The following is a 20,433-nucleotide window of genomic DNA, read 5'->3' as shown; positions in this document are numbered from 1 at the left end:
TCCCAGCCTGGCTCCAGTTTATGAAGAAAATAACGTGCACTTTGCCATATAATCCCTACTAGAACACGGTGCTCTGCGGGAAACTTGGGGATAATGTGGAGAAGTTGCTCCCTAGCAGCTGAGTGAGTTTGCAGAAAGGCACTTTATGCACTGGAAGGGGCTCTGAGGTCCCCCTGGAGCCCTCTCTCCTCCAAGACAAATTTCGCTGTCCGAACCTACCACCGAGTTTAAATCCTCAGGGATTTTAAACCCCCAGAAAACAAACTTCCTTGTCCAAACCCACCACAGAGTTGAAATCCTCGGGGGTTTGAAGCCCCCTGATAGTAAACAGGTTGTGCAGAGCTCTCTCTGGCAACCTAGAGACAAGACGTGGGATCCTTGCCCTCCTTTGTCCTTTCCCTGAGCAAAACGTGGCTTTATTTCACAGAAAAACACTGCAGTGTTTCCCTTTCCTTACCTGCAAAGCTCCTGGTGTGGCTGGTGCCCAGTGCCACCTGAATGGGGCAAATCCTTTATTTTACATGGGTTAATCAGGTTTAGTCTTCCAATGACACTGGGAGTGGATGGGAATCTCAGCACTGGGATTTGTAACTCTCAAGTTCATTTTCTCTAGGGAGACACAGGTGCGTTGCACAAGTGTTGGACATACCTTCATTTCAACACCACGGGAGGGCTTGGGAAGGAAAACCCACCCCTGCACTTCCCTGCACAAGGAAATGGAGCTGTGGGAGAGACACTGTGAGGAGAGAAGGGCTGTGGAAAGGCTGGGGTTTAAGTTTAAGATCATGTTCAGAGGTTAAAAGCTTTGCTTTATCAGCACAGAATCCCATCAAGTTCCTTTTGGTGAAAGCTTGGCCGGGGGGCAGCAGAGCCAGGTTGGAGCTGAGCTCTACCCCTCCTGGCATGGGATGTATTCTTGGATGAAGTCTCCCTGTCCTAGAAGTCCTTCAGTCCCTTTTCCAGGCCACACCAGCTCTCACTGCTGCATCTGTTTTTCCCTACTCCTTTGTAGCCTGGCACAACTTCTCATTTCCACCTTCCCTCCTTTCTGCCTGCTGTGCTGCTTCCACCTTTCCATGCGCTGCCTGCCCCCTTCCCATATGGAATCCCAGGCTGGTTTGGGTGGGAAAGGACCATGGGCAGAGACACCTTCCACCAGCCCAGGTTGCTCCAAGCCCCATCCAACCCAACCTTGGACACTTCCAGGGATCCAGGGGCACAATACTCTCCTTTTGTTATTCCAGAGGTTTTTCCCTCTTCCCTTCCAGCAGCTTTTATTCCCACAGCAGCTCCCTGCTGTTTTATTTCCCTGCTGCAATATTGGCCCGTAACCAGAGCCAAGTAAGGGCAGAGTCATCGAGTTTCTGTCCGTGCCCACAGGGATTCGTGTTTCCTGCTGCTCTGGAGAGGAAATTTTGGCCCTTAACAGTTGAAGGAAATAAATATAAACTGTCCCAATCCATCCCCATCCCAGAGCTGGGACCGTGTGTGACCGGCAGGGAAATGGAGCAGCTCCTCCAGTGTGATGATACACGTTCCACAGGTTCACCATCCAGCCTGCAATGGAATTAATTATTCATTAGGCCGCAATTATCCCCCTTGCTGCCCTTCCTCAGCTTGGAATTTCAGATGCTCGAGGTTCCTGTCTGTTCTCAGCTCTCCTGGAACACGGAGCGAGCCTGGAAGCCTTGGGCCTGTGGCAGGGTTGGGGGGCTGTGCAGTGTGAGAGGCACCAAAACTCAATTAAAGCAATTACTCTGATTATTTAAATAGCAAATCACTGAGATTTCCCCCCACATTGTTTGTTTTGGGGTTTTTTTGTGTGGCAGCCTGGTTTAACCTGGACCATACTGCTGCCTTTTTATGGAGTAAGTTGGCTTTCCCAATGCTGCTGGAAGCTTTCTAGGAAAGCTCTCCAAGACAGCCTCAGAATTCCCTCCTGGAAATCTGGGAAGGCTTTTTCAGGTCATGTACATTCTGTTCCCAGCAGCTCTAACACTGACAGTGGGTCATGGAGCCTTTCTGTGCCGGGGAAGTGCTTTGTGTGCCCATGGAAGGGGAAATACTCCTGTACAGGGAAACACGTAGGGAATCATGGAATGCTTTGGGTTGGAAAAGCCCTCCAAGATCAAATCCAACCATCCCCCAGCACTGCCCAGGCCACCACTGACCCCTGTCCCCAAGTGCCACATCCACAGGGCTTTGAAATCCCTCCAGGGGTGGGGACTCCACCCCTGCCCTGGGCAGCCCCTGCCAAGGCCTCACCACCCTTTCCAGGAGGAAATTCCTCCTGATGTCCAACCTGCGCCTCCCCTGGCACAGCCTGAGGCCGTTCCCTCTCCTCCTGTCCCTTGTTCCCTGGCAGCAGAGCCCGACCCCCCCCGGCTCCCCCCTCCTGTCAGGGGGTTGCAGAGCCAGAAGGTCCCCCCTGAGCCTCCTTTTCTCCAGGCTGAGCCCCCCCAGCTCCCTCAGCCCCTCCTGCTGCTCCAGACCCTTCCTCAGAACACAGACAAAACAAATTTTAACCTCCAGGACCACATGAAAACACACAAAAAAGGCATTTCTTGCTCAGCTATATTTATTTGGAGGATGTTCTGCTTTTTATCAACAGCTCAGATGAAAACCCATACGCTGAGATCTGACTCTGAACACACACAGACCAGAAAATCCAATTAAACAGAATTCTGAAAGCATCAGGGGTGTCAAACTGCCAATGTAAAAGCAGCTTACCTGGTCCACGTCCTCCTGTCCTTCCAAGGCTGTTTTTTTGGCCATCACAATATCTCTGGGAAGTTGCTGGTTCCTGCCGGTCACTCTTTGGGAAGAGGCAGCATCTCCCAGTGCTTCCAGTTTTCCAGGACACCATCAAGGCCTTGATGTGGCACTCAGTGCTCTGGGCTGGTGACAAGGTGGGCACAGGGAGGGCTTGGAGGCCTTTTCCAACCTTAATCATTCTGTGATAAACTCAGTTATCTTTTAAAGGTCCAATCCTTGACACCTGCCATCGTTCTGTCACTTGTCCTTCTCTCTCGGAACCGATTCTACTGTGAGATGACACCGAGGCCCAGCTCCAAACCCAGAACATTCCCAAGGATCCTCCACCGGAGCAGTTGGCTGCAAGGATTCCACTCCCTGCTGGAGCAGCGAGGAATCATCTGGATTTCTGTGCTCCTGAGCAGCAGCTATTTAAGAGCAGATCGTTACAAAAATAAACATCATTTATTTCTCGGAGCAGATGCGGCCCCTTCTTCGGGGTGTCGTGAAAATCCCACTAAAAATGCAACCCTGCCAAAAGCTGCTGGCAAACAACAGAAATGCCACAGGATTTCGGGCTCCTCGGAGCTCTTCCCAGCATTTTTCCCACCTCAGTGCAGGACACAAAGAGACCGGAGAGACTTTCCAACGGTTTGTACTTTTGGCTCATTTATTGTAGAAAAGTTAACTGTAATGCAGTTCGTCTTTGTACATCTAAATTCCAGAAAACGAATCCATAGAAATGAGGATACTATGGGCATGCAAGTCTGCATGATCCTGGTCACAAAAATAACACCACTTTAGTTTTATTTTATTTATTTTTATATAATTTTTTTTTTTTTGGAGTTTTTCTTTGAAAGCCACTAAAAGCAGAGGGAGAGCAGAGCATGCACCACTGTACACATTGCATAGTATATTGGACCCACATGCCTTGTCGGGTGCTACACACACAGGATCTATGGGGGAAACAAAGGGCAAACCAGCAGAAAACACCAGCTTGGGGAAGTCTTTTCCCAGTAAAGGCAGCAGTGTCTTCACCAGACTCTGGACTGGCTCCCGGTGAGGCTGGAGGCAGCGCTGTCCAGCTCCCACTGGGACCCAGTCTGGCTGAGAAACGGAGATTTTTCCGGGGTCTGAGAAGCCCAAGGTGCAGAGTTTGCAGTTGGAATGACTGTTCCCATCCTTCTCCCCCCCCCTCTACTCACCCAAAATTTGCATTTGGTGTGATTTAGGGCCTGGCTGACTCTCCCTCTCTGCACGAGGAGAGACTCAGGTGTGTCCCAGCCCTTGGCCCCACACCCCTCACTTCCCTTTAGGTTTGAAATTCTCAGGAATATCAGTGGAATTTTTGGGTGCTGGGACTCTTCTCTCCCCCACCTCAAAGCCCTGTAGCCCCAACAATATATTTACTGGGAGTCTCTCATTCCTGACCACGGGTGCATCGTGGGATATTCCTCAGTCACACCCAAAATCTACACACTGGCCAAACCTGAAGGAATTAATGTGATTCCAGCAGAAATGGATGCACTGGGCTTTCGGATTTTGAAAGCTTCTGTCGCTAATTCACTGGCGTGGAAGGACTACAAGTTATTGAAAAATCAATCCCGTGTGCAAAGTGCCAAAACCAACTGCTGAAGGATCAGGCAGCGAGGAAAGGGAGCAAAAATGCCATAAACCCACTGCTGCTGGGTCAAAAAATGTCCCCCTGGTTCCCAAAAAACACGATGCCGAAGGCAGGAGTGGGATTCTTGGAAATTTGTGCTATTACAAATGTGCTTCTTTTTCCTGGCTCTGGTTTTACACCGTTGGAAAAACAGATTATTTTGTCCTGTCCGTGAGATTTCCTCACTCCGGGAATTAACACCAGAGGGGATAAGGGGGATAAATTTAAGTACATTTTGGTTTTCAGGGAATACTGGTCAGGCAGGTGATGGTCAGGATGTGACATTTCTGGTCAGACCCTGCTCCTGGAGAAGACAGGAGTAGGATCTGCTCCAGGTGGGAATTTGGGGGGAAAAGGCAGGTCTATGAACCATCACTGACACCGAGCCAAGGCCACTCCCAGTTCCAAAGGAATACAGGAATGACACACTCAGTAGCATTTTACAGAATCCCCACCTTCTCCCCAAATTCTCTGTATGGATTTAATGACAATACCCCAATTCTTGAGTGGATTCCACACGTAATGAAAGAAATCTTAAATTTCAATCCTAGAATTTCAATCCTCGGGAGCATTTTTTGCTCTTTCTCCGGGTTAATTCCTTACATGTATTTCTCAACATTATTAAAGTTTCCCTTTATTTTTAAAGACACACCTTTACTTTCCTATAGAAAATAAACTGGGCTAATTATTTTGCCTTAAAAACCCATCAGGAATGTGGAACCAAGGACAAGCTTCAGAAGGACTGAACTTGGGGAAGAAAATACAGCAGAGGCCACATTTAATCCATTATTGAAGAAAAAAATGAGTATCAGAAGCCCTGACTTACCCAAATCAGTGGGATATGGAGCAATGGGATTAGCAAAATTATTCTGAAATGGTGAAGTCAGGAAAGACAGGAGATCCTGGGATGTTTCAGGGAATTCTGCGGAGCTGAGACCAAACTGAATTCAGAGGATTTGGCATCAAACTGAACACAAAGTTACGAACATCTTCAGCTGGGATAAATCCCATGGGATAAATGTTTGGCACCAGTAAAAGAACCTGAACGTGTCCAATACAACTTGCCAAGGAGGAAGGATCTGGAGTTGAAATTTAACAATTAACTGTCTTTAAAGTGGGTTTTTAAGAACTTTAAAATCCTTCGTTAATTGACTCACAAACACAGGAATGCACCGAATTTTGTCTGTAGAGATTGCTGTTCTCACCTTTATTGGCTAAATCATGAATCCCAATCCAGCAGTGCTGGAATTCTGACAGAAACACTGATCCCCAGCACAGCTTTTACTCATTACTGGGTGCCCTAAAAATAAATTCCTTTTTAAAACAGAGACTGTTTTGAATAAATGCAGGATCCATAGCACAGCTGGTTTATTTGTACTTACAGATATATCTGTTTTCAAAAGATAAAAATCCCCAGCAAGGAAGGAAACCTGGATCACTCCTGACTGGTTCCCTGTATTAATTTGGATTGGGCAGTGGGAGAAATTAATTAACACACAGGAGTAAATGCAACTTAAGCCCACGTAATGAAGGACCTCAGGACGATCCAAGACTTCCCTCACAAGCTTGTTTTTATTCCAAACAAAGCAGTTTTGGCACTTGAGATGCTTCAGGGGGTGGGTTTGTGCAGGTGTGGATCCTTCCCTTGCCTGGCCTGACATGGAAGACTGAGAAACAAGGCTCCAAAAGGCTCTAGAAAAATCTATGTGGGTGCTTGGCAGCGACCTGCAAATATCTGCAAGCAGTTAATGAGCTGATCCCTAATGATCCCTAATGATCCCTAATGATCCCTAATGGTTCCTAATGCTACTGCAGGAGGAGGAGAAGCAGCTGCTGGGAGGGTTCTACGGCTCCTCTGCCATCAGGACTCCGATGCACAAAGAGGGAACTGGGCAAAGCTGAGAGAGAAATGTTCAGCCTAAGGCCTCCTTTCTCATGCAGGTGCTGGGCTGTACATGGAAAAAGGGCTGGACAATTCCTGGAGCAGGGAATGCTGGAGCAGGCAGCTGCAGCTGCTGCTCCCAGGCCAGATCCTGCCGTGTTTCCTCAGCTCCTTTGGCATCTTCAGACGGAGGAAACTGGGCAGCACCAGGGCTGGCAGGTCCATCCCAACTCTGTGACTCCAGTGGATGCAGACATTCCCATTTTTATCCTGGGAACGGGTCCACTGGGATCACCCAGCGGGGCTGGAGCTGCCTGTTGGGCAGTGGAGTTATTAAAAATAATTAATCATCATCTGCCACCTTTCAGTGCTGCTGGAGACGTGTCAGTGTGGGGTGTCCCACAAGGGAGATTAATGACTGCTCTCGTTAACCTCAAGAAGATAATGAGACTCCAGGATGCTGGAAACACCAGTGGGCTTTGCCAGCTGGTCCAGAAAGAAGAAACCATAATATTCCAGAAATTCCTTTAGTGCTACATGCTGTCAAAGCCTGACTTCAGCAGGCTTTGGGAGGAAAACAAGCAAATAGAAAAGTTAATGATGCTCATTCTTGAAAAAAAATGAGTAGTTTTGCCATGAACCTGCATAAAAAATGCAAGTTCAGCACGGTTGTGTCAATTCTAGGGAATGCACGAGGTGGGGAATTTCGGGAGGCTCTGGTTGTACAAAATGGTCAGGTGGGGTCGGATTTCAATCCCATTGGATCTAAGGCTTCACTGCTCGTGTAAGACACAAGGTCCAATCCCAGAAATTCATCTGTTTTTAGGAACTCAACGCTCAGTAGGTGGAATAAATGACTGGTAGGAAGTAAGGCAGCGATATCTCCGAGGATTTCTCACGGAATCCAAAGCTTTGAATCAGCTCTAGGATCTCCCTGGGAGCAGATTTTTTTTCTGGTATTCCCTTTTTATTGCAGTTCTGACCAGTATGTGGTGACTGTTTAACCCCTCTCCCTTCCCCTGGATTTCATGAGGGGAATGGAACCCGATCTTCCGGAGGGTTCTTGTGCGATGCTGGAATTTCAGACATTCACAGGTGGATTTGGGAAGATGGAACATGGGTGTACTGGAATGTAGGTACTCCACACACTGGGGAAGAGGAGGGGATTGTTTCCCACTTAAAAGGCAGGAGCAAAATGGGAGAAAAAAATCTGATGTCTCTACGCTCCTGTCCCATTTGGGGACTCGGAGCTGCACTCAGGTAAACGAGAGGGGAAAAAAGGCTATTCCCAACTTCCAACCACACAAACTGTGGAGTTTGTTCCTTTTCCTGTTCCTATTTCCCTTCTCCTGTCTCAGTTCCTCCCTGCTGGTCCCGACAAAAACCATCAGGACTGGCTGAAATAAAGAATTTGGCTGCAACATTCGTGCCAGGTCTAAAAATAACGTCGAACTGGAAAGTGTTTTGTCACTGCTGCAATAATTTGTGATATTTGGCACTCTCGAGAGTTTACATTTGGTTTGTGTGAAAAAGCCATTCTGGAAAGAAATCAGCAGAATAGAAATCCTTTTATTCTAAACTGGAAGTGGAAATTCCAGCAGACAAATACTGGAAGCTGACTCTCTGGCTTCCAGTGATTTTTTTTAATTGTCAGATTTTTCTTTGTACGTTTGTTGTTGTTTGGTTTTGTTTTTATTTTTTCCCAACTGTTTGCAACATGCTCACGTCGACTTTCCAGTCAATTCACCCAAATTCCAACAGGAATTGGTTTATAAATTGGTTCCAACTGGAACTGGTCATTTGGAATTTCCAGCAGAGGAAATCATTTTATAAGTGCCTCGATAGGTACCCGGAATTACAAACGGACGTGTCTAATACCTAACGACGAGAAAAAAAATACGGCTACAAATGCATTAAATGTATTAAAACCAAAACCAACCCCCCAAAACAACCCCTATGGACGGGCAGAAACGGAAGGGCCGGGTGGGGTTCGGTCGCCCCTAATTAACACTGATGAGAGCAGAGTGCAACCGGAGTGTCGGGCGTCACACCTGCCAAAGGAAGATGACTCGATTTTCTCATTCCTAGCTACGGGATGTGGGAGGTTCCCACGGGATGAATCCTGGCCGTGGCTCAGAGCCGGTGCCGCGAGTCGTGGCTGTACCCGCCGGGGGACCCCCGGGTCCGGTGGGGCTTGTAGGAGTCCTGGTACGAGTCAGAGAATTCTTCCTCCACGAGGGGGTAGTGGTCTCGGCTGTGCTGGGAGCTGGAAGACAAGCGGTTCCTGCTCTTGCGAGCCCTGTCGCTGTGGTAGTTCTCGTCCGGGGGGCCGAGCCCGCGGCGCTCGGCGGGAGAGTTCTCCGGGGCCGGGGGGCCGTGCCGCCCGCGCTGGCTCTGCGGGGCCAAACGGGCCAAGTTAGTACCGCTCGGGGCTCACCCTGCACCGCCTCTCACACCGCGCTCTGAGGCCTTCCCCGGCCGTGCGCCTCGGCTGAGCTCTGCCTAACAAAGCCTGGCTCCTACAGGGCACGGGGGGGGGGGGGGGGGGCTGCCGGAGCTGGAAGCAGGACCGCGGGGGGGCCTGGCGGTGTCCGCCCTGTTAGATACCACACTGAGCATGGGGAGTGAGCTGATGGGGCAGCATTTATCACTTGGCTCTGATCAGGAACAGAACAGTCACCCTGCTATCTACGAGTGTTGATTTAGGTGGTTTTGGAAAACGTCTGAAGGTGTTTGTTGGGGTTTTTTTAAAAGGTGCTTCTCTGAGCCCTATTTAAACCCTTCATAGGACCAAACCCTTAGGCAGGCAGCTAAGGGGAGGCTGAAATTATTAGAGGCTAACAAATCCTTTCAGCTGAAAAAATGTATTTTAAATACATTGGCAGAAAACCCTTTTCTGAGATAATTTATAAATTAAAAAGTTTTAGCCCACGACATTTGCACGTTCCCATACAAAAATGCCCTACGTTTTTCGCGTGAACAAAATGAGTTCATATTTTTTGCTAGTTAATTGGCACAACGAAGAAATAGCCTAAAGTAAGCATTTTGTGTGCTGTTATCACACACTGAACCTCTCAGGAGTGTCAGCACCCATCAGGACAAACTCAGTGCTGAAACTCCAGCCCCTGCTCTCTGGGCCATAAAACCTTCCTCCTGCTGCCTCACCCTCTGCCTGGCGACTGTTTTCCTGCAGAATTTACACCCCAAGGCTCCCAGGACATCCAGGGATGGAGCAGTGGGTGTGAGGTTACAGCCTGGACAGGCAGGGATGGAGCAGCTGGCACAGGTTGGGCAGAGAAGCTGTGGCTGCCCCTGGATCCCTGGAAGTGTCCCAGGCCAGGTTGGACGGGGCTTGGAGCAACCTGGGCTGGTGGAAGGTGTCCCTGCCCATGGCAGGGGGTGGGACTGGATGGGCTTTAAGGTCCCTTCCCACCCAAACCAGTCTGTGATTCCATGATTCACTATAAATTATCCTTCTATTTATCTGACCTACACAAATGCCATCTGGATCTATAATCATTTCATCAATAGTAGCTGTAACTCTCTCTGCTCACCTTCCCCGTAGTAATTTACCTCTCTGGCTGCAACCTGCTCCTTTCCAGAACTTTCCAGCTCCCCTGCCTGCACTGTGTGTTCATCCCAATCCTGCTGTTCCCTTCCCAAAGTGTCAGTGTGGGACACACCTGGGGTGGTCACACTTGGGATTACATCCCAGAGGACTTTGGATCCATGGGCAGGGACACCTTCCACCAGCCCAGGTTGCTCCAAGCCCCTTCCAACCTGGCCTTGGACACTTCCAGGGATCCAGGGGCAGCCACAGCTTCTCTGGGCAGTAAATATTTTTCCAGGCCATGCTGGCAATGACCAAATTCCCTCTTCCTGCTGAGGACTGGGAACACCCGCTGCTTGGCATGGACACTTCCCTTTAAGGGAGGTGATTCCCAAGGCCCAGGTGTGGCAGCCCCAGCCCTGTCACCTGTGCCCTCTGTGCCACCTCACTGCACCCTCATGACCTCCCTGAGTCACGAGTTCAGTCACAGGTTTCAGTTCTCAGTAAACTGAAGTCCAAGGCACAGCCAGGTAGGAAAGGGAGACTCCCAAATCCTGGCTGGGTGAAGCAGGGACAGATTGTCCCAGCACATCTGGATCAGTGTCACTGTCACACGAGGCTCTGGGCTTTTGGATTTCAGTCCCTGAGATATCAGGGTCGTAAGTAATGTAAAATCTTGCAGTATCATAAGCACCTCTGCCGGTTTAATTAGCGTGAGTGCTCCCTAATTACCACACACATCACTACAGTGACAACTGATGCAAATCCTTCTGATGGCCTGGACTGGCATAAAACCTCCATGTGGCCCATGGGGATGGGGGAAGTCCTTACTGTGAGACAACCATGGCAAACCTCAGGGCCTGCACCCTCAGTGGCACCACAAGCCAAACCCTGCAGCCTCTGGGTGGGCATCACTGACTCCAGGAGAAATTTACCCCTCTGCAGAGCACCAGCACCAGTCATCCCACCGAAACCCTTCAGAATCCGGGTGGAGTGGGGATTAAGTGATGCATACCTTCAGCCAGCCCACTGCACAGGGGTGATTTTCATCTTCAGTGTGAGTTTTCCCTAAGTAAATGGAGCAACATTGCACAGTTATTGCTGGTGTCCATTGATCAGAGAGAAATAAATGCCTGAAAAAAATTCTGTGGATACACCCAGTGCTCAAAATGAAACTGAAGAGGTGAAAAAAAGTTCTGCAGATGGCATTTTATTGGCATGGAGGGATGGAGAACTGAAATTTTAAGGCAAGTGAGAATGGAAACAACAGTTTACATGTGCATGTCATCAGTAACAGAGCAGTGCTTGTGCACTCAGCTAGGAGACAGAGACTTGCTGCTCCTAATGAAACCAAGCAGGGCATTAAGTGCTGGGAATTGTGCACCTGCAGGGCAGTGCAGCTCCCTCACAGCAACACTGAAACCACCACTGTTACCTGCTTCCAGACACTCTACAAGCAGAGCAGACGGTACATCTGTCAGGTGAATTATTCACTCGGGGTCATTGGCTCAGCTCTATTTCTGACAGACATTATTAACAAGTGACACTCCTGGAGGTTCCCCCCCCCCCAGGCACACAGAGCTCCCTGCAATCCTGATCCCCCCCCGCCCCCACAACTCAAAAAAAAAAAAAAAAAAAAAAAAAAACCAAAAAAAAAAGTCTGTTTGCAAACTTAATAAAGCACGTACTTCTCATTAAGGACTATTTACATGCCACGATTGAAGTGTCAAAGTTCAGCCGAGTTTGAGCTATCCCTGTGGAAAAAAAGGGTCACAATTTTTTTCAATGGGTAAAAAAAAAAAAAAAAAAAAAAAAAAAAAAAAGAATGTCTTATAGTCACACTCAAAAGAACCCAAAAAAGGGGAAGGGGTTTTGCTGATACAAGTATGGAGGGTTTTTTTGCGAGGAGGGGAGGAATAAAAGGGATGGTTATAGAGCTGGCTGGAGGGAATTGCTGGGCATTTTAATTCCCACTGAAGGCAGAGCAGTGCTGGTGTTTCAGCACTGGGCTGAGTGAGTGGTTGCTCACTTGGTTACACCCCTCAGCTTGCCTGTCCCTGCTGGCAGTGGCCAAACAGGGAGCAAACACGAGTCACGCTGTACAAACCAGTTCACACGTCCCCCCCCCCCAGGAGTGACCAAACCCACCTGGAGGGCAGGGCTGGGTGGGCAGGGCCGGGCTCTCCTACCTGCAGTCCCGAGATGGCGGCGGGATACGGGGAGAGGGCGGTGGATCCCAGGTTCCTGCCCAGCAGGGGGGTCAGGGGGGTGGTACTGGTGGTGTGGGTCGCTCGCCAATACGCCTCCAGGTACTCGGCCAGGTGCTCGCAGGCGTCCTCCAGCTGGTTCTCGTCCAGGATCACGTCAAACATGTCCTGGGCAGGGGCACACAGGGAAATGAGGACATGGCAAACACCTCTGGCCAGGCTAAACCCTTAGGAGTCAGCACACAGGGATCACGGAGTGGGATCGCTGAAGGAGCCGACAAGAAAGATGGAGAGGGGGATTTTATGACAGTGTGGAGTGATAGAACAAGGAAGAATGGAGTCACACTGAAACAAAGCAGGGCTAGATGGGAGATTGGGAAGGAATTCCTGGCTGGGAGGGTGGGGAGGCCCTGGCACAGGTTGCCCAGAGAAGCTGTGGCTGCCCCATCCTTGGGAGAGTCCAAGGCCAGGCTGGATGGGGCTTGGAGCAACCTGGGTTAGTGGAAGGTGCTGGGGCTGGAACTGGATGAGCTTTAAGGTCCCTCCCAACCCAAACCATTCCATGATTCTGTGATGATTCTGTGGGTGCAAAACAAAATGGGTTTAGAAGATGACCAAGCACCAAAGCTCTTGGGAGCCACCAAACCCATCCCCGAGGGTCACCACGAATCACGTGAGCCCTTCCAACCTCAAAGGCACAAAACTCCTTAAGGAATTTATTTATTTCCAGTGATGATGCCCCTAAAACCATTCCCACAGCAGGCAGTGCTGATACCAGCAGCATTCCTGCTTCAGGGAACTCTTCAGCCACTATGTCCATGTGCTGGCTTTACCTCCCTTCATTCCTGCCTGTCTGGACACTCCTGCCTGCTCTCCAGCCATCACCAGCTGAGCCCCTCGAGGGAAACACAACCATATTTTCAGCAGTTCAATTTCATATCTCATCTCTAATCTTAACTTTGAAAAATGCTGTGAAAAGAGCACAGGAAATGGCAATAACAAGTGCAGGTGCTGCGGGTGTGAAGGGCAACTGATACCAACCACAGGCTGCTGCTCCTCCACGTGTTTGTACAGAGCTCCCCATGCACACAGAGTAAGATTTAAAATAATAAAGCCATTTTATTTATCTTTTAATTTATTCTCTCTTCTCTGCACGGGAGAGAAATGTTTCTCCTCTGCCAGCAAAGAGCTTCCATCGAATCAGAATATTCCTAACACTGCATCCCTCAGTCCAATTCAGAGTTTGCTTTGCTCCTCTATTTATCTACAGCATTTTCACCCTCTTTGCTATTCACCCCCCTGCTGCTACACCTCACATTCCAGTCTATCACTCACATCATCACTTGTGGAAGAAGTTATTAATTAAAACATGGTTAAATCAGGCAGCAAAAGAATGTGGCTTGCTCACATATATCTTGCTTTGGAAAGATTGAAAGTAAACGATTACACTTGGGAGTAAAATTGTGTTTTCCTAAATAAAGAACTGAGTTGGATTTAGGCAAGAAGAACTCTTAACAGCTGCAGCAGAACTGTCACCTTTTTAATATTTCACTGTAAAGTAACCCTGGGACTGGGGAGCCTCTCAGGCTGTCACTGGATGTCCCCTGGCAGGATCCCGAGTCCAGGGCTGCACAGGGAAAATAAGGACAGAGGAAACACTCAGCTCTTCTCTGGTGTTTAACAGTTCTGCTCACACTGGGTGTCTCTATTTCCAGGGATTTGGCAGGAAAGAATCTTTTAAGAAGATGCTTGTTTGTAAGGGTCATGGAGTAAAGCAATTCCTCCCCAGCTCTCCTTACAGTGCTCTTCATTCTCTGCTGTATTTTCTTACAATATGCATGAAACAGTGATGACAGGAGCATTCCCAGATCCTGGGATTCTCAAGTGATACACAGGAAAGAAAATTAGTGGCCACTGCCCTCTGCTCTTTCTTTTGGTTTGCTGCAGGACCACTGTGTACCTGAGAGGGGAAAGAATTTCAACTTGTAGATATATCTTAATTACATTTTAATGATGCCAATGCCTTTCAGTTCTGCTGGAGTATAATTGCAGTTATTTTTTAGGCTGTGTCCAATAGCCTTAGAGGGGTTTGTACCCTCTCTGAGCATGGTCAAAAGTTTAAAAAACAACCCCAAGGAACTGTTTATGACCATTGTATTTGAAGATGCACAGTTAGTGCAGTTCATGTTCCTCTGAGCCACACAATGTTCCTGCAGTGGAGTTCCTGGAGTCCTGTAATATTCCTGGAGTCCTGCAGTGCTTAACACGGGCTCGAGCAGCATCAGAGAGAGATTAGCAAGGAATTAATAATGAAAGCAGTTCCTGAACTCAGATATGCCCAAAGAGACAGCTATTTTTAAAATGTCTAGACATGCAGCACTGGCTGATTCCTTAAGGCTGCTCTCAGCACAGGAGAAAAGTGAGGATTGGGTGGTTCACTTCAAACAAACACTCCAAGTTCTCCTCTTGCAGGAACTGGAGAGATCCACAAAGCAGGGGAGAGAGAGCAGCACCTTTGCTCTTAGCAGGATACTTTTACTTAATTAAATCATGGATCAACTTGAATTTAAACCTAACCAGGGCTGTCATGTCCCTTGGAGAGCTCTAAGTCAGCAATCACTTCCTTCCCAGCACCCAGAGCAAAGTGCTGAGCTGGCTTCTGAGAAGGCTCCTGGGCACGGCAGGGCAGAAGAGCCTCTGAGCAAGGAGGGTTTCATGCATGTCTGTGATATCTGGAAAGAGTTTTCTTATCCAGGTGGGGCCTCACCTTGCTGCCTTAGGCACCAGAATAGAGTTACAGGACTGGGGTTTAAGGCAGAGCTTAGCAGGTCCTGGGACGGACAATCCAAGTGCCACAAGGCACCAACAAGATACAACATTGATATTTTCACAGAATCATGGAATTACAGAATGGTTTGGGTGGGAAGGGACCTCAAAACCATCTCATCCCACCCCCTGCCATGAGCAGGGACACCTTCCACCAGCCCAGGTTGCTCCAAGCCCTGTCCAACCTGGCTTTGGACACTTCCAGGGATCCAGGGGCAGCCACAGCTTCTCTGGGCAATTTGCCTCATTTTAACTGTAAGCAAAATAAAGCTGAATAAGAAGAAATCACTGTCTAAAGAGAAAAAAAAAAAAAGGCTGTGGAACATGCCCAGGGTTGTCTTGCAGGTGCCAAAGGAAACTCCTTTCCCAGGGGAAGAATGGCAGTGGGCTGTGCTGGGTGTGAGCTCAGTGCAAACACCACGAGCCTGTTCACACAGGGGCAGCCCCAGTTCCCTCACACCCCTGGGGGGGCAGGAAGGGATGTGTTTTACAGAATTATTTCGTTCTACACAACAGGGTACAAATGTGGTTTAGTCAGTGGGGCCTGAAGGGCTCACAGGAATTTGTCAGCATTTTAAGAGATCGCAGCTCAGTTAAGCCTGTGACCTTTCTCCTCTGCTTTTTAACACTTCAGTGTGAATCTGCACCAAAACCTGCCAAAATTCAGAGTTTCCACACGTCCTCATTAGTTATTATTCATTTTGTGTCTGAAACTGCTGAGCAAACACACCCTGCACTCTCTGAGTGTCAGCCTGAAAAGGGTGTTTTCAGACAAACAGCCCCAGCAGTGGCTCTGGGACACTGGAGGGCCACGAGGCCTCCAGGAGATGTGGCTCAGCCTCAATTCCCAGCACCTGGAACAGTTAGAAAGCAACAACTATCCCTGTAATTTAGGGGGAGTGCCCAGAAATACCTGAACTCTCTTTTTATGGCCATTGGGGACCAGAGGGGAGGTGGCTGTGAAGTTTGGGATCTGAAGAAGCATTCAAAGCCAAGTTAAGTTCCATGGAGGTCAATCCTTGAGGATCATTACTCCAGGACAAAGGCTGCTTGAGCTTTGTTGCTCAAATCTGAATTGAGAATAAAACCCATCTGACATGGAGGCAACCTCTTCAGGGTCTGCAGAACACAAGGCAAAGTGTTCCAGAGGCACTGTCTGACCATTAGGGCCGGGCATTCCCTCTGCTGAGCTCCCAGATTTGTTCCTAGATGGTTCCAAGATTTCTTCTGTCAGCACTTTGCAGTTTTAAGTGACATGGAAACCTTGCCAGTGCCTATTAGAATTTCTGGGAATTAAGCTGATTTCCAAGAGCAGTTCTTTGGCACAGGAGAGGTGGGAAATCAGCAGCCCCAGGCTGGGCTGTCTGACCCCTGCCCTGGTACCAGCACTGGTCTCTGCATTCCCACCCCAATGTCCCACACAGATCCCACACAGAGCCACCTCCAAGGCTGTTCCCACCATCTCTGTGACAGAAACCAGGGGTGGTTTCCAAAGGCAAAAGCAAGTCTGAGCTGCCCTGCCCAAACCCCTGCCCAGCCTGTCCCCACACACCTCCCTGGTGGGCGTTCCAGGCCCTCTGCTCCTGGAGCAGGCAGGTGATTCCAGGTGAGGAGGCAGGGCCTTGGATCCAAAGGTGGGAGGGCAGTGACTGTGCTCCCATGAGGCAATGGCTTGGCTGGATCAGGGATCACAGGCCTGCACACACCCCTCTGTGCAGTGAAAGGAGACTCCAAACCAGGAGGTTCAGACTTTGTCCCTTGGGACCTGGGGCTCCACCAATGGTGTAGTTTGCTAATGGAGTGACAGAGCTGTTGTCCCCTACACGTCATCCCTGCCCTGTCACCCTGCCAGAGCCCAAAAGCAAAGCCAGCTCAGGAGATAACCAGGATGAAAGTCCCAGCAGGCACTTTGTGCCTGGCAGTCAGAGCGGATCAGGGGGCAGGGGCAGGGCTGCCTGAGCCACCACACAGGGAGCGATAAGGGATGGACTGGGCTCTGCAGGGGGGCCAACACAGCAGGAATCAGCACAACCCCACGTGTCACAGGCTCCTCAGCCTTTCTGCTGTACTTACTGGGGGGCACTGTGCCAGTTTATCAGCTGCCACCAACTGCACGTTCAAGTGTTTGCTTTGTGACTTCCCCCGGGACTTGATCAGCCGCTGCAAAACCTGACGGGAGGAAAGGGGAAGAGGTGAGTTCAAGGGTCTGTCATCTCCCCAAAGCTCAGCCTGACATCCCACTGGAGGACTTCCAAGGTCAGAAGCTCTCCACAAAATACTGCCCTTGAGTACCAGCCCAAAGCTTTCTGATAAACCCCTCTGAGAGCTGGGCACGTCTCCCTCTGCACCACGTTTGATCCCTTGGAAAAGTTTAAAATGCAGTGAGATTTTGCTTGATTCTGCTTGAAGTAACAATTTATTTTTGACAAGAGAACACCATGAAAATGATGTCCACGTACAGAATTCCTGGATTGCTGGATGGGCTGTGGCACCACAGCTGCAGATGTCACCTTTTTCCCCCTTCAGGTGCAGATTCCATCCCCTCCCACCCTGCCCTGCAGGTCCCTCCCATGGATTTGAAGGTGAGAGGCTTTACCTTTGGAGAGGACACTTTCACATGGACAATAATTGGGGCTAAAGATGTCTTGATAAGCTGGGCAGGGTGATTTATAGTGTCTGCATCCAGGACAACCAGCTGTAAGGACCTTGCCAGCTCAAAGATCCTTTCAATCTCACTCTGCACTTCAGCTGGGGAAGGAAAACAGAGCAGGTGAAACCATCCAACCCCACAGCACTGAGACAAAAATACCATCACCCACTTGCCTGCATAGAGTCTGTAGGGGAATTTATGTAATTTCCATAAAATAACCTGTTACTCAAGGCATTTTAAAAATAAATATTACCTCTGAGACAATTCTGCTGCCTGAAAGCACAGATGTGCCATGTTCCTTTATAGTATCAGTGTCTTAAATGTTAGGCACAATTAAATATCTAGTAACATAAAATAGTACATTTTCCAAATCTGCCAAACAGCTTGGGAGTCACAAGATTTTTTGTTTTAATCAGCAAGTGTTTGGATATTCCTTAAAGCATTTTTTTGTTCTGATATTATAACTCTGACTTAACTTAAAGAAGGGTCTCTGTGAAAAGCAGAACCTCCTAGTTCTATAACCACAAAAACCCACTTATGTCAAATAACTGACAGGGTGTTATTTAAAAACACACCATGCACATGCTGCACATAAATCTCCACCTCTGTGCAGGAAGTGATCATGGAATCATCCCATCACAGAATCACTGAGGTTGGAAAAGACCTCCAAGACCGTGGAGTCCAAATCAAAATTCATCCAGCGGTCACAACAACAGGGAGAGGGGGAAGAGCCAGAATCTCATGGCTAAACAGCAAAATTAAGCTGTAGATGTTCACCATAAAACCCCAAACTGGTCCCAGGGTGAGGAATGCCGTGTTTTCCTTGGCTGGACAAGTGCAAGCTCTTTGGCACCCTGTGATGTGGGATTAAAAGCACAGGGAGAAGGTGCTGGGAGGCCAACTTGGGGTTATCCAGTAAAATGCTGTGGACACACTGATGGCATCTTGGGAATGCTGGAGCTGTGCCAGGGCAGGGTCAGGTTGGATCTCAGGGAAAGGTTCTTCCCCCAGAGGGTGGCTGGCACTGCCCAGGCTCCCCAGGGCAGTGGTGCCAGAGCTCCAGGAGGGTTTGGACAACGCTCTGAGGGACAGGGGGGGATTGCTGGGGTGTCTGTGCAGGGCCAGGGGTTGGACTGATGATCCTTGGGGGTCCCTCCCGTCCTTCTATGACCTTGAAGGCTGAAATCCAGGGCCAGAATTCCCTGTGTGCCGGTGCCTTACCCAGGCTGGACCTGGTGTTGGAGCGCTCGATGATGGCCCTCTTGCTGGGGTTGTTGAGCACAGACCTCTTGGCCAGGGAGATGTCAGCTGTCACCCTGGTTATGGATATCCTGGGACAGGGAACACGGACACAGCACAAGCACAGGGCTCAGATCTGCAGGATTTGCAGGCACATCCCATTCCAAAGGGCACACCCACCCAGACACCCCTCAGACACGTTTTCCAGCTGAGTTCTGTCATCACTCCAGAACAACTGAAGGGAACTGCTGGGTAACTGTGAGGGATTTTCCCTTCCCTGAGCTATTGGAGACTCTGGGATGTAGTTTCTGCCATTCTTAGTGCATTAATTAACTTCCCTCCTCCCAACTCACTCCTCTCCTACATGAACTTACACAGTCCCATGAATATCACAAGTTACACGGGTCTGACTTGGATGGACAAGAGAAAAAGAAGTTAAACCACAGCTCCTTGCACTGCTTAAACTTAAGTTTAACTTCACTGCACCTCTTTCACTGAAGGGAGGTGATTTTTCACTTGATCTACTTGATTTACTCGACCTGATCCAGATTTACTTGAACTGACAAGACAAAATGTTATCAAACAAACACCACACAATCCCTTCACGCAAAATCCATTTAGGAGGCCTGGGATGAGCCAGAGAGCCATGAATAATGAAAAGGAAGCAAGCTGGGAATGACCAGCAGCTTTCCCACAAAACCTGAGGTTTATGCAGCTCCCAGTGAAACCATCAGATGGAGGGGTCAAAAGAAGTACAGGTATTTTTCTAAATAATTCACCAATAAATGTATTGCCAGAAAATACAGCAGAGACCAAAAGTATAAACGAATTTAAAATGGAAACGAGAGAAATTAATGGATTGTGGGTCTTTGGTTCCCTGGGCAGAAGAGGAGGCTGCGGTTACAAAGGAAGGAGCTGGCAAAGCACAGGGAATTCAGAGGTGGGGAAGGAGCCAAGTCCCACTGCAGCCTTTTGAAAGGCTTTTCCTTGGACAGTCAGTTCCCTTCTTGGGAACGTGGACCTGTCACAAAACTGCAGAAGAGATGGAAAGAAAGAAACAGAAAAGGGGAGGGGGGAGGAGGAAGACCACAAAGCCATAAAAGTTGGCAGGAGGACCAAGCAGCAGCTTTTCTGAAGTTACTCAGAGCAAAAATCAATGGTATCAGTTTGCTGCTGCCACTTAACCTTCCAATGCTGAAATCCCACACTCCACCTGATCCAGCTGCCAATGCTGCTAATGGAATTAGGATTCCCAGAAAATCACTTGAACTGGGCACCTCCAAACAGGGCAGGAGAGGAGATTGTTCTGCACAGAAGTTGATCATTAAACGTTTTGTCTGAGCTGTGTATGTATCAGTTCAGCTCCCAAAAATCCATAAATCCTGCTCCAGCTCTTCTCCACATGATTTTCCCCATCCCAGTGCCCATGGTTTAGGTATTTCTACCCGTGGTGTTATATACTGGCTAGAACAGCTAAGTTCCTTTTCCCAGTTAGAATATTCTGAATAAACTGGGAAGAAGGAAGGGCAGAACATCCCAAAGATGCAGCAGTCACTTACCCAGGGAAGAGGCAGAGATGCCATGGACAAGCCTGTGCTCCTAGCAAAGAAATCCAAATTATCCTCCTCACAGCTCCCCAGGAAATATTCCCTGTGCTCCAGC

General features: G+C 48.9%; 1 protein-coding gene across 7 annotated transcripts in view; it reads right to left on the bottom strand.

The window, feature by feature from the left end:
- Positions 1–3,401: 3,401 nt before the first annotated feature.
- Positions 3,402–20,433, bottom strand: part of CACNB4 (calcium voltage-gated channel auxiliary subunit beta 4) — a 75,770-nt gene continuing 58,738 nt past the window's right edge. For 2 of the 7 annotated variants that reach the window (XM_027656359.1, XM_027656360.1), the window contains 5 exons: positions 18,754–18,863; positions 17,479–17,630; positions 16,956–17,051; positions 12,039–12,224; positions 3,402–8,693 (listed from right to left, as the gene is read on the bottom strand). In XM_027656359.1, coding sequence (XP_027512160.1) covers positions 8,433–8,693; positions 12,039–12,224; positions 16,956–17,051; positions 17,479–17,630; positions 18,754–18,863 — 805 coding nt within the window. In that variant the 3' untranslated portion in view covers positions 3,402–8,432. Of the gene's footprint in view, positions 8,694–10,090; positions 10,918–11,043; positions 11,604–12,038; positions 12,225–16,955; positions 17,052–17,478; positions 17,631–18,753; positions 18,864–20,433 lie in introns of those variants that run through there. The other 5 variants (XM_027656362.1, XR_003529846.1, XR_003529845.1 and 2 more) reach the window with 5 other exon arrangements.

The sequence above is a fragment of the Corapipo altera genome, unplaced genomic scaffold (assembly GCF_003945725.1).
Source record: "Corapipo altera isolate COAL_440 unplaced genomic scaffold, ASM394572v1 68, whole genome shotgun sequence".
NCBI classification, from domain to species: Eukaryota; Metazoa; Chordata; class Aves; order Passeriformes; family Pipridae; genus Corapipo; species Corapipo altera.
The sequence above is the reverse complement of the archived record's forward strand: the minus strand, read 5'-3'. Positions and strand labels throughout refer to the sequence as shown.